The sequence below is a fragment of the Sturnus vulgaris genome, chromosome 4, assembly GCF_052056855.1.
Source record: "Sturnus vulgaris isolate bStuVul1 chromosome 4, bStuVul1.hap1, whole genome shotgun sequence".
Lineage (NCBI taxonomy): Eukaryota > Metazoa > Chordata > Aves > Passeriformes > Sturnidae > Sturnus > Sturnus vulgaris.
In genome coordinates, this window is record NC_142246.1 from 73544682 (window position 1) to 73557513 (window position 12832).

Here is a 12832-nt window from a genome sequence, read left to right on the forward strand (position 1 = left end):
GGCAGGGGAGACCTCTGCTGGGGTGAGCTCAGGCTCAGCTCCCAGCCGCGTGGAGCTGAGAATATTTTCCTTCGCGCGAGCCTTTGTAATCGCCGTTTAGCGCAAAGCAGGACCTTTCTCCCCGATACTCGGGGCAGAGCTAGCTGTTCGGCTTTATTCTCCTTTTATTTCCCCGCGTCCCTTGGGACATTAAACTTCTTCACGCCTCCCCCCCCGCCCCCTCCAGCTTCCCGCAGTGGTACGGTCCGCTGGCGCGCGCCGCTTGCGTCACCGCACGGCGCCTGCGCCACCCGGAAGCGCTTTTGGCGGCGGCGGAAAAGCGGCGCGTGCGGCCGGTTTTGTTTGTGGCTGGACCCGCCGCGGGGGCTCGTACGCGCCTCCCGCGGGGGCCTTCGCTCGCCGTCTCACGATCGGCCCCATGGCCTTCAACTTCGGCGCCACGGCAGGAGCCGGGGCCGCCAACCCGACCGGTGAGCACGGGGGGAGCGGGGCGGGGGGAACCGAGCAGCGGGCTGCGCGTGCCCCCCTCGCTCTCCTGGCCCGTGAGAACAGCGTCCCTTTCACCGGCCCCCGCGTGCCCCCCCACCAGTGGGAATTGCGGTCCCATCACGGACCCGCGTGCCCCCCCACCAATGGGAATCGCGATCCCCTCACGGACCCGCGTGCCCCCCCCACCAATGGGAATCGCGATCCCCTCACGGACCCGCGTGCCCCCCCACCAATGGGAATCGCGATCCCCTCACGGACCCGCGTGCCCCCCCACCAATGGGAATCGCGGTCCCCTCACGGACCCGCGCGTGCCCTGCGGCCAATGAGAGCGGCGGTGGCCGGCAGCGCGTGCCCCCCGGCCAATGGGAGCCCCGGCCGCCTCAGAGGCGCCGTCCCGCGCCCCGCCCGTCCCGCGGCGGTCCCGGGAGTTGCTCTTGAGACGCTTGTGATGAGGTGGTGCAGGTCCCTCGGATCAGCATTTTGCTTGCAATAAAATCGTCGTTTGGACGAGATGCCCTTGGAAGTTCACTTTTGAGTAAGGTAAAAGACAGGGGTTAAGTTGTAAAGGAAGACTTTTTCCCTCTTCTGTCACTGTCAGTCATGGTGAAGTGTAAGACAGAGTTTCCCTTACCCTCGCTTAGTAAAATAATTAATTGTTGGCTCCGAGCAAGTCCTTTGGACAGGATTCGTCTTTACTGTAGTTAACCTGAATTTTACTTTCTCTTTCACTCTGGGACTTTTACACACAGTCTTTCTGGTCCCGTATGAAAATAAAAAATCGCCTTGTGCTCCCTGTACACTGTGGCAAGGTTTATGACACAGACCAATATCCTGAGGGACACCTCAGGACTTCCCGTTGTCTGTCCAGCATGAACCTGTTTCAGCTGCATCCCGGGGGTGCTGGATGCATCAGTAAATCCAGCAAGGCTGAAGTGGGCAGATTTTGGCAATAGAACTTGGATAAGTCTGCCCTGGAGTAGCTGAGGCTTGTGTGGTGCCTCAGCTGCTGGAGCCGAGTTTCGTGGTTATTCGACTGTCACGTATCTGAGTGTGTTATTTGTATGAAGATGATTTACTCTTGCCTTCCTGATAGTTTATGAGTTAATTTTGCTATTATCTGTTACATTTAACATAGATGCAGCTATATTGCGTATATAGGCTTTAAAAATTACTCTTAATGTGAATATTGAATCACAGAGATGGTTTCATGTATGGCTTTGAAATAAGGTGGGGAAATGCTGCTGCTTTAGTCTCAGTATAATCGGAAAAATAATGTCCTTACAGCAGCAGTGTGTGGAGCTTTTAACTGTCCTCATTGTGTCCAATAAATAGCGTTTAATGCCAGTTAATACCTTCTACTCTTGTTTCTAACTATGCTTGTCTTGCCCATGGGAGTGGAAAAATGCTTCAGCTTTTCTTTGCTGGGACCTGCTTTTCACTCAGAACTAATGTTGCCTTGCTCTTTTTCTGCTTCCCGCTCGTCAGGATTTGGTGGGCTTGAAACTGCAAACTCCACTGCCAGTGGGTTTAATTTTGGGGGTTTCGGATTAACCGCTAATCCCGCGGTGAATTTTAATATTGGGAATTTCGGTGTTTCCACTACCGCAACTCCGCCGTTCAATTTTGGTAACAGTCTGGCAAGCGCAGGTAGATAATGTGTAAATACGTGTTCTGTGGTGAATGTTACCAGCAGGGGTCCAAGAATTGCATCCCTCACCGGGAATCTGTGCCCGCTACTGATCCTCATATCCAGTGAACACTGGCTGTAGGAGCTCTGGGAATGGAATGGGTTGGAGAGCCATAGGTTTGGAGGGGTTTTTGCCTGTTAAATTCTCAAGGAATAGCTTTTGAGGGAAAACAACCCTGTAGCCAAAAGTCCTTGAAATGGGAATGGAATTAATCCAGGTGATCCCGAGCAATCCCAGAGCTGGTCCCTGTGCCACGTTTCCTGACATGAGATTCTTGGACTACTGCAGTCATGTTTTCATCTTCCCCCGTGTCTCCTCATTGGCCTTGCGTTGGCTGTCGTGATTGCACCACCAGTAGTTTCTGTGGAGAAACAGATTGTATACGACCGGCACCAAGTCAGAGCCCACCCGTGGCCTGTTCCCCAAAAAACTGCTGTGCATCCCGAAACCGCCCTGCATCCCTAAACCACGCAGCCCCGGCTCTCCAGAGGCACTCATGCTCCAGGGAGGCCCTGCCTGGGATGGCTGCATTGAGGGGTGGCTAAGGAAGCCCTTGGTGGCCCCATGGAGATCCATCAGATCTGAGCGATCTGCTGATGTCATTTAACCCTAAATATGTCCCAATCCCTCTAAAACCACTGGGCTGGGTGGATTTCTAATGCTTTTGTGGGTGTGGGATTAGCCTGGGGGTCCCATTGCTGCTGCTCGTATAGGAATTCCATCCATCCCACAGTGCCATCGCTCTCTGTGTCAGCGCCTCTCATCTGTTGTGTGCACTCCAGGGATCTCACTGGGGCTGATTTGCTGTGAGCACTCTTGGGCTGCATTTCTTTGGCTTCATTTGAGCTGCTGCAGAACACACCGTGGATAGTCCACGGGATATTTAATTTGTACTCTCAGGTCCCTTTTCACAAAAGGATGACTAAATAAGCTGTGAGTACAAAGGTACCTAAAAACGGTGTTATCTGCTGGTTGCAGATCTGGCCAGAGTGTCCTGCTCACAGGCAGGACTGAAATATGGGTGATACAGGGAACAGTTTCGTGTGCCCACTCACATTAAGATATTTGCTGAATGGAAATGAAATGCAATTGCGTATCAGCTTTGATTTATGCCTTTCATTTTGTTTGTGGGCAGGAGGACTGTGAGTGTAATAGATCTAAAGAACCCTTTTTTTTTTGCTACTGACATGAGAGTTAAGAGAGGCAGCATCTTTGTGACAAATCCTTTGTAGCAGACTGTCTTTTCTCATTTGAACACGTGTAAAAGCAGCATGAAACACAGAGACTTTGGTTTCCCAGGCAGGTCAGCGCTCCACAGGCTGCACCTTCACTGACACCATGGCACCGCTGGAAGTCAGGCACTCACTTTGTTCCTCTTCTGCTGGCCCGTGACTGCTTTTCCTGAAAAGCTGTGGAAGGCCGATTGCTTTTGCATCCTCCAAATAAGACGCAATGGGGGAATCATTGAAAACCAGGCTTTAAAAAAAAAAGGGACCCTGTAGAGTTTTATCTGTAAATTTTGCCTGTAAGCACAGCGACTGTGTGTACCTAGCCTCAAGCTTTGATTTCTTAGGACCATTTGTAAAGTTCACAAAACATCAGGTTGCTTTCTGAACACTTAGCAGTGACATTGACCAGAAGTATTCGTGCAAGTGAATCTAAGAAACAGTACTGTTATTTGTGTCTTGTCACTAGGGAAAGCACATCCCTCTGTAAAGGAGCGAGATGTCAGTTGACTGCTGCCCTCTTGTTTGCTTTGTTGACACACCATCCCAGTTGTGGCTTTGTGGTTTGTTTTCTCGCCCATTTCCTTGGAGGATGAGCTCGATGCCATGCTCAGTGTGACGACATGCCTGTGCCCCGTGCCATCCGTCTGTCAGCACCGTTCCCATAGCGCGCGGGGTTGTCACGCTGTGCCCGCCTCGGGGCCGTGTGCCGCTGCCTGAGCGCAGACTGTGTTTGCAGGTGCCTTCGGAGGCTTTGGGACCACTACCACCACTGCAGCGCCGGCCTTCAGCTTCTCTGCTCCCACCAACACTGGCACCAGCGGTAAGGGACTCGAGGAGTGACTGCCTTTACAGCAAACCCAGCAGTGCTTTGGGCTGCCTGGCTGCTGTGCTCTTTTTCTCAGTCATCGTTTGCTTGTTTCCCCAGGGCTCTTTGGTGCTACCCAGAACAAAGGCTTTGGATTTGGTACTAGTTTTGGCACAGGAACTGGAACTGGCTTGGGTAGTGGCTTGGGAACTGGGCTAGGCTTTGGAGGCTTTGGAACCCAGCAGCAGCAGCAGCAGACCAGTGAGTATGGCCTTTGGATTTACTCATCCCTTAGCAGCTAAAGCGCAAGACTGCCACCTTCAGTGGCTCGGCTAGTGGGACGGAAGGGTATTGTAACAGAGTCTGTTACACTTAAACTCTTGAACCAGGGCTCAAACAAGTCCCTGAGCTTCACCCTTTAGCTTCCAACAATATTTACCCCTTTGGTTTAATGCTGGTAGAAACTATCGTGAGAGAATTGATGTTGCAGTCACAGCATTGCAAGAAGGGTGAGGAAAAAGGCATTGAGGTTAATTTAAATGGGAGCTGGATAATAAGCAGCTTCGGGCTCTGAGTCCACTGAATTTGTAATAGCCAGCCTGCCTCTCAGATTGAGATAGTGAGGGTTGCCAGATGATGACACGGGTCAATACAGGTGTCTCTTTAAAAAAAAAAAATCTTCTAATTTACCGTTCAATAACTTCTACTGTAGATGAAGAATGGCTGTAAAAAGACACTTAAGAAACATGATCTGATTTTAATTAATTTATTCATTTGGTGTTTTTATTTTGCTTCTCAGAATATGATAAGAAGTGATGCCAGTATCAGGCAGATGGTAGGTGACAGCATGGTCATGGCTGGCGAAGGAGTTCATTTGTTTCTCTTCCTCCCCCCCAGCGTTAGGCGGCGGGTTGTTCAACCAGCCTGCCCAGGCACCTGCTCAGTCCAACCAGCTCATCAACACAGCCAGTGCCCTCTCGGCCCCGACACTGCTGGGAGATGAGAGGGATGCCATTCTGGCCAAGTGGAACCAGCTCCAGGCCTTCTGGGGCACGGGCAAAGGCTACTTCAACAACAACATCGCTCCCGTGGAGTTCACGCAGGAAAACCCCTTCTGCAGGTTTAAGGTATGCCATCGTCCAGCTGCCCGCAGAGGGCGCTGATGCCTTAACTCTGCTGAGTCTGAGCATCTCGTGGGTGTTAGATCTTGTCACTGGCGAGAGTGTTCTGAAACAGTATTTTTCCAGGTAATCTGCACAGTTCTGATGCATACTCATTAAAAGGTTCGAAGATGCTGGAAATCTGGGTGGTGTGGAGGGACTAGATAATGAGCCCAGATGTGGATGATGAAAGTAACATTTTCATGTGCTAGCATTCAGGTTAGTGTGTGTGTGTACTTGGAACAGATATATGGAAACTAATTTTAATGTGTATCTGTGTGTTACAGTAAGACAGAAACAATTAAAAATAACCTTCTTGTCTGAAAGAAACTGTGAACATTTGGAATAAGAACTTCAGGGTCTTTCTTCATTGCTTTGTCTAGTTTAAAATAACCCTCTATGAACCTGGGCCGTGCCAGGTTTAAAATCCACCAGCCCTCAGCCTTGTGCTTTTATCCTTGCCAGTGCTCATGCTGACTCCATTCCCTGTATGGAATCGTCAGCTGTTCCAGATCTTGCTTCTCATGTGGACATAGAATTCGTGGCTCTCCATCCTCTGCAAATCCTGCACCTGCTGACTGTGTTGCTAAGCCTCAGGCTTGTAGGGGGATTTGGGGCAGGGTGGTGATAGCCTCCTTCCCTGAGCTGATCCTTTGGAGTGCTAACTTTGTGACTTGAATGTAGGTTAATACTTCATTAAGTCTAGTGTTGATTATGCACATTATGAGACTTCTGTAAAATTTTTGCAGCAACTGTGCCTGCCTCACAAATATTTGGCTTTGTTGCGTCACCTTTTTCAGTGTTACCTTGAACATTTTGTTGGCAATGCACTTGAAAACTTATTTTCTTGTAAGCTGTTGTCTGATGTTGCTTTCACAGTTCCTGAGCTTTGAAAAATTGCCCAATGTAAGTTGTGTGATGCAAAATCAGTTATTTTAGAGTTTCATATACTAGAAAGAAGGTTAGACAATGCCAGATACTAGGTTTACTCTTGTCCCTGTGACAAGAGTAAGGAGTGTTTCTAATGCCATGGATTACGTGCCTTAAATGAAATACTGACAAGTTCCATCTGTGCCACCAGTGGAAGATGCCTGCAAAAATAGAGGAGAACGTGGCACAGGGATAGGAACAAAGCATCATAAGCTAGTTTGGTTATTGCCTCTGGAAACACCTGGCATCAGATAAGAAAGAAGCATTACATGAAGGGTTCCATGGGAATCCACTTGTACACAATTCCAGCCCTGGGAGACATGAGAGGCATGCAGCTCAGAGCAAGAAATGCATGCTGCTAAGGTACATGCTACAGGCCCTTGTTTGAAGGATCATAGTAAAGTAAAAAAATCTATTCTAGTTCGAAAATGCTGTGTTGCATAAAGAGATCACGGAAGAGTTAGTTATTTAAAGCAGAAATACCAAAGGTGTCATGTGCTTAAAATCAAATTCTTCCTTCTTATCACTGTTGTGCTCCATGACAGGAGGGCTGGTTCTGCAGGGCTCACCATGACGGGGGATTACCCTCTGCTGACAAAACTGGGCTCCTGGGCACGTCCTCAACTCATTTCTCTCTTCAGCTGAACTTGCACAAGGGGAAAGGTGCAGATCACCCACCCACATGCAGTGTCAGGGCCTCACAGAGCCCCCGCTGTCTGCCCTGTCACCAGGGCTGTGTTGGGGTGACGGCTGCTAGCAAGAGGAGGTAAAAGCTGCCACCCTGCTTTAGCTTGTAATAAAGTCTGATCCTCCAGTTCCATTTGCACTTTGGAAAAAGGGTCAGTTTGTAAAATGTTCCTGATTGCTGTCAGCTCTGCTGTGTTGGCAACTCCTCTGATGGGAAAAGGATACTTAGGAATTTTTTGTAAAAGTCCGAACTGTTTCAAAAGCTGCTCTGCTGATGGCTGTGTGAGAGAATGATTTAAAAGTGGATTGATTTTATGTTTCTGCAGCTCTGAATACATTGTGGGTTAAATTCTGGACCAGTTGCTCTAAAAATGGAGGGATTTAGCCCCTCTCCTTCACGCCACGAGGATATGGTTTTGCTAAGTAACGTACCTTCATTTTTCATTTGTTCCTTGGCAGGCTGTGGGTTACAGTTTAATGCCCAACAACAAAGATGAAGATGGCCTCGTGGTCTTGGTATTTAACAGAAAAGAAGCAGATATTCGAAGCCAGCAGCAGCAGCTTGTAGAATCACTACACAAAATTTTGGGAGGAAACCAGACCCTCACTGTCAATGTTGAAGGTGTTAAAACGATGCCAGATGACCAGTACGTGAACTTCCCCCAGGGTTGCCCATTTATATTGCATATTAGAAAGGGTTGGTGCCTAAGTCTCCTGTCTCCCCTTCCCCTTGATTTTATATCTGTTCACCCTGAGTTTGGTTTGTAGCTGTTATTCCTTCATACAGTTTTTCTTATGGTGTTAAATCCAGTACCACCTTTCCAGAGATTTCAGGTTATTCTTAATGTAGTACTAGTATCACCACAGAATGTGGTTGTTAAAACTGGAGAGAGCAGGGAATGTAATGGTATTTACAGCTTTTCTCTCTCTCCCTTGCTGCATTAAACGCTGCAGCTACTGGTACTTCACATCTCACTTTGCTGAAGAGTTAAAAGTCAGCTGGAGAAGTGATAGCTTGGATTTTGGGTGGTTGTGTATTGTGTTAGCTCCTAAGTGTGGCTGGCTTTTTCCTGATGTTCTGCATTTGGCCTCTCTCAGGACAGAAGTGATCATTTACGTTGTGGAGCGCTCACCCAACGGCACCTCGAGGAGAGTTCCTGCAACCACCCTCTACGCCCACTTTGAGCAAGCCAACATCAAATCATCCCTGCAGCAGCTGGGGGTCAGCCTGGCCATGGCCAGGACAGAGCTGTCCCCAGCACAAGTCAAGCAGCTCCTGCAGAACCCTCCTGCCGGTGCGTGGGCTGGGCCCTTTGGGCTCTCCGGGGAAAAAGCAGGTGTCAGCCTGCTGGAAAACACCTTTGAAGAATAAGAAAGAACAAGTTAAAAATCTGAATAATTGTGTCCTGTACTCGCTAGTTTTCAAGTGGGTCTCTCAGCTTGCCTGTGTGGCCACAGACAGTGAACATAGTGCTTTATTTTAGAGTAGTTACGGGCTGTTCGTGGCATTGGATTAGATGACTTACCTTTGTGGCTACAGCTTTTATATGTGTCTGTGTTTAGGATATGAAAGGTTATGAAATCTAGATGGGAAAAGGCAATAGGCCTAGTCTTGCAGAAAAGTCAGAGCTAACTCCTAGTGCTAGCTGATTTGGTATTTTGATCACTTAGTTACTGAGTTTTCAAATATTTATTTCACACAAAAAAAGGACAGGTGACCCAAGTGTGGCATACTGTGGGAGCAGTAGGAATTTCTCCCTATAAAGTATGGATTATCCAATGGGAGTACCCATGAGTCATCTCATTCCCCTGCTTCCAAACCTGCAGGAGTGCTTGACGGCCTTTGGATCTGAATTTACTGCCCCTGCTCAGGACCAGGACTTACAAAGAACTATCCTAGTTTAATTAACCTTAATGTGTGTAACAGGCATTCAAGTTAGCATAGTTCATAGGGTTTGTGTATTTCACAGTATTTTTTCCTGGTTAGCAGCTGCAACATCTCTCTATTCAGATATCCATACTAAAAATCCTTTTTTTTTTCAGGTGTTGATCCTATTATATGGGAACAAGCCAAAGTTGATAATCCTGATCCTGATAAGTAAGTCCAATAGTCTGTCCAAGTATTGAAGTATAGCAGCAAGGCTTGGAAAGGGGGAAAAAGATAATCATTGCATAGTACCCTGCAGGTAACTTGGAAGAAAGTTACTCAAGTACAACTTGGCCAAGTGCTGATCCCCTTGAAAGCAGTCAGGATTACTGGCAGTGCCTTTCTTAATCCTTTTACCCATTTAGACGCTTAGGAGCTGTCTGGATAAAGAGTCTTACTTGGGTTCCTTGGAGGTGTGGTGTCCTCCATTACATGGATTATTATTGGGACTTATTTTTTGCAATTGCTGAAGGTGATGCACCTTTGTACTCTCCAGTGGTTACAGATAAATTGGGCTGGTTTCTTCATGAAAAAAGAACAGATTGTTGGGAATATTGAGGACTCTAGAGCTTAGCAAAAGAAGATACGGTCATATCTTCTTATATGTTAATTTATAAAAGACCAACATAATCTGTAACTTTATATTAAATTCTGTTCATAATTCTTAATCCTTACCATGTGTATAAAAACGTGTTGTAAGAAATATTTGTGTTCTCATAGGCTTATTCCTGTGCCAATGGTGGGTTTCAAGGAGCTGCTGAGAAGATTGAAGGTCCAGGATCAGATGACCAAACAGCATCAAACTCGATTAGATGTAAGGCTGCTCATCTTCATCCTGACTTGCTATTGCCAAAGGATGTGCTATTAAATGCATCTGCCCCTGTGTGTTCAGAAGTGAAACGTGAACCATGTTCTTAATATATTCCTTAAATAGATCTCTTGCCCCAAAAACTGAGCAGTGTGGTTTGGCTTTCATTTGTTTCAGGTTCAAGCTTACTCTTTTGTTATAGGCTAATCCACACCAGCTCCATTAAGTTGTCATAGACTTGTTTAAATTGGGCAACCAATTTTCCAGTGCCTTCTGAAAATCCCAGTTGCATATAAAAATAAACACAAAGCAGAACAGTGGAGGTAGAAGAAAGCTTTCTAAAATCATCTGGGTGGTGTGGTGTCATGAAACTCACGGTTTTAAATCAGGCTTAATGTGTTGTGTTACCAAAAACCTTCTCTGACTTGCAACTGACTCCCATCTCCCCTGCAGATAATATCAGAAGATATCAGTGAGCTGCAGAAAAACCAAACAACAACTATGGCAAAAATTGCACAGTACAAAAGGAAACTGATGGCACTCTCGCACAGAACTTTGCAGGTAACAGGGATAATCTAAATACCTCCTTTGACACAGTCTAGTGCCACAAGCATTCTCAGAGGCAAGAAGAACTTGTTCCATCTTGTGCAGGCCAGTGCTGAAAATGATTCTGACTTCAGCCAACAGGCGTTCATTTAAGTATTAGGCAGAGTTGTCAGGAAAAGCTTCAGTTCTGCCATACTTGGGAACCTTCTCTCTCACTTAACCAAAGCCACAGGACTGCCCTGAGGGCTTAGAGCAGCAGGCTACATGACACAACAAATCCAGTGAGAAAGAGGCTGAAGGAAGGGCAAAGAGATATAGATGGGCTGGTGGGGAGAGGGATGGGCCACATGTTCTCTAATGAATGCCAAAGGCTTCTTTTCTTTTGTAGGTGCTAATAAAGCAGGAGATCCAAAGGAAAAGCGGTTATGCCATTCAGGCAGATGAGGAGCAGCTTCGTGTACAGCTGGATACAATTCAGTGTGAACTGAATGCACCCACGCAGTTCAAGGTGAGTGGCTGACAGTTTGGCTAACAACTCTGGCTTTTCCTCACTAAAAACACATCAGTTTTCCAAACCGTGTGTGTATGTTGGAGTCCCTTACCTTATGCGTGTCTTCCAGAACATCTAAGAATTGAATGAGCAGCGATGCTTCCAGCCCTGGAGACTCAAGGAATGGAGCTGTAAATGAGTTGTGTTTGACTTAAACCTGTTTCTCTTCCCAGGGCAGACTGAATGAGCTCATGTCCCAGATCAGGATGCAGAACCACTTTGGAGCAGTGCGGGCTGAAGAGCGCTATTACATAGATGCAGACCTCTTAAGGGAAATCAAGCAGGTAAGTATTACTGGGTAGAATCCTGGTCTACTCCTTGACCTTGATCATTTAAGCCAGACACACGCTGACCAGGTCTACAATGTCATGTTCTTGCCTTGTTTGACAAAGTCATCCTTTTAATTGGTCTCAGTGCCAGGGCACCAAGCTATTGTACAAAAGCACGCTGTGGAGATAGGCTGTTGTACAGAAAACGTTGTTATTCCTTGCTCAAAGAAACCGTGCCAGGCTTATCAGTGTGCCAAGGCCACCAGTCATGACACTTTCAACAATTATTACCTAGTAAGTCTGTGAAGCTGAACAAATCTCACACTGGTTTCTGAACTATCTGCAGCACCTGAAGCAACAGCAAGAAGGTCTGAGTCACCTAATCAGCATCATCAAGGATGACTTGGAGGACATCAAGCTAATAGAGCACGGGCTGAACGAGAGCATTCCCATCCGAGGGGGAGTCTTCAGTTGACTGGTGGAGGTTTACACAGAACATGTAGTCGAGTTCATGGCTCACCTTCCAAGGCTAAAACTGTTGAGGTAAAATAAAACACTTATCCTGTAGGAGCAAAATGGTATTTTGTCTGTTACTTTTAGAATTAGCAAAGCCTCTTCTAAGCTTTTAAAATTGACCTTTGGAAGGTTTATATTTTATAAAGCTGTATATGCTTTAACAAAAGAAGGAAAACTGAATCTGTTCAGATACCACTTTACTATGAAACTATATGTACTATTGTACATTTTTTTCTTTTATTACAACAGCATTGTCCTAAAAATGCAGTGCTGAGGGGATTGTTTCGGTTTGTGGAAAGCTTAGCCTGCTTCAGTGTTTCTGTCAGAACAATCAATCAGCACCATTGTGTAAACAGCTAATTTAAATCATTACGGAGATGGTTGTTGCTGTAACTGTGTTTTCTCTGCAATACCAGTCAATTACTGGGGCAAGCTGCAGAAAGTTCATGTTTCCAGTATCTGTCCTTCCTTTGGACTGCAAGGATCTGAAGGTTATGTTTGATCGCTTTACGTATGTGAATTACACAAAGCTTTGCTGCCCCTCTCAGTAACGGAATGTCTGGACGTTGTCTTCTGCCTTTTTCTAACTTGCCCAAGAGTAATAAATTCAGTCTGACTTTGTAATAAGTGGTGTGTGGTATTGGCTCTCAGTGACATGAGCAAAGTGGTGAGGCAGCTCACAACTCCAGGTAAGTGCCCTTCTCTGCTCCAGGCACTGCAGGTAACAGGCTGTCAAAGCCAGTGCCACAGAGCTGCTTGGCAGCCTCATTCCCCAAACCAAAATCAAAGGTGTGGCCCTTAGATCCTGCCTGGGAGCAAGCACTGCAGAGCAGGTACCTCCTCACTCCATGCCATGGACAGAGACCTGCTTTTTCCCTCAGTAGCAAAGTCACTGAAAGTAAGTGAAACAAAAAACAGTTCTGTGCAGTTAGGAGTTTGTACATCAGAAACAAACGTGGAAGAGGCAAAATCATTTTTGTTCATTAGCCAAAATTTCATTCATTAAATTTGAAGGAGGGAAAAATAGAAATATAGCTGCAATGTCCTGGGACTTGTACTGTGCATTTGAGAGGGTTTGTGGAAGCATGATTCCATTACAATTGGAAAAGCTTATGTGGAACTCTAGTTAAGGGAGAACAGAATTAGTTTCCTTTTGGAAGCATAGTTCCAGTTAATAGAGTGTCTGCCCTGGGCAATGAGCTCTGTAAGAAATCCAGTGAGACTACAA

At 46.6% G+C, this 12832-nt stretch overlaps 1 protein-coding gene across 3 annotated transcripts; it reads left to right on the plus strand.

The window, feature by feature from the left end:
* Positions 1-297: 297 nt before the first annotated feature.
* On the plus strand, positions 298-12231 carry NUP54 (nucleoporin 54). 3 transcript variants are annotated; one of them, XM_088164328.1, is made up of 13 exons: positions 309-470; positions 1975-2136; positions 4143-4226; positions 4332-4472; positions 5109-5338; positions 7448-7635; positions 8087-8283; positions 9032-9086; positions 9636-9729; positions 10177-10284; positions 10658-10777; positions 10993-11103; positions 11435-12231. In XM_088164328.1, exons 1-13 carry the CDS (start codon positions 419-421, stop codon positions 11561-11563), a joined length of 1671 nt encoding a protein of 556 aa, XP_088020454.1. In that variant the 5' UTR covers positions 309-418; the 3' UTR covers positions 11564-12231. The 3 variants fall into 3 exon arrangements, with proteins under 3 accessions (XP_014740381.1, XP_088020454.1, XP_014740382.1); XM_014884895.2 differs by lacking the exon at positions 1975-2136 and having other exon boundaries at positions 298-470; XM_014884896.2 differs by lacking the exon at positions 309-470 and having other exon boundaries at positions 1719-2136.
* The last annotated feature ends 601 nt before the right edge of the window (positions 12232-12832 follow it).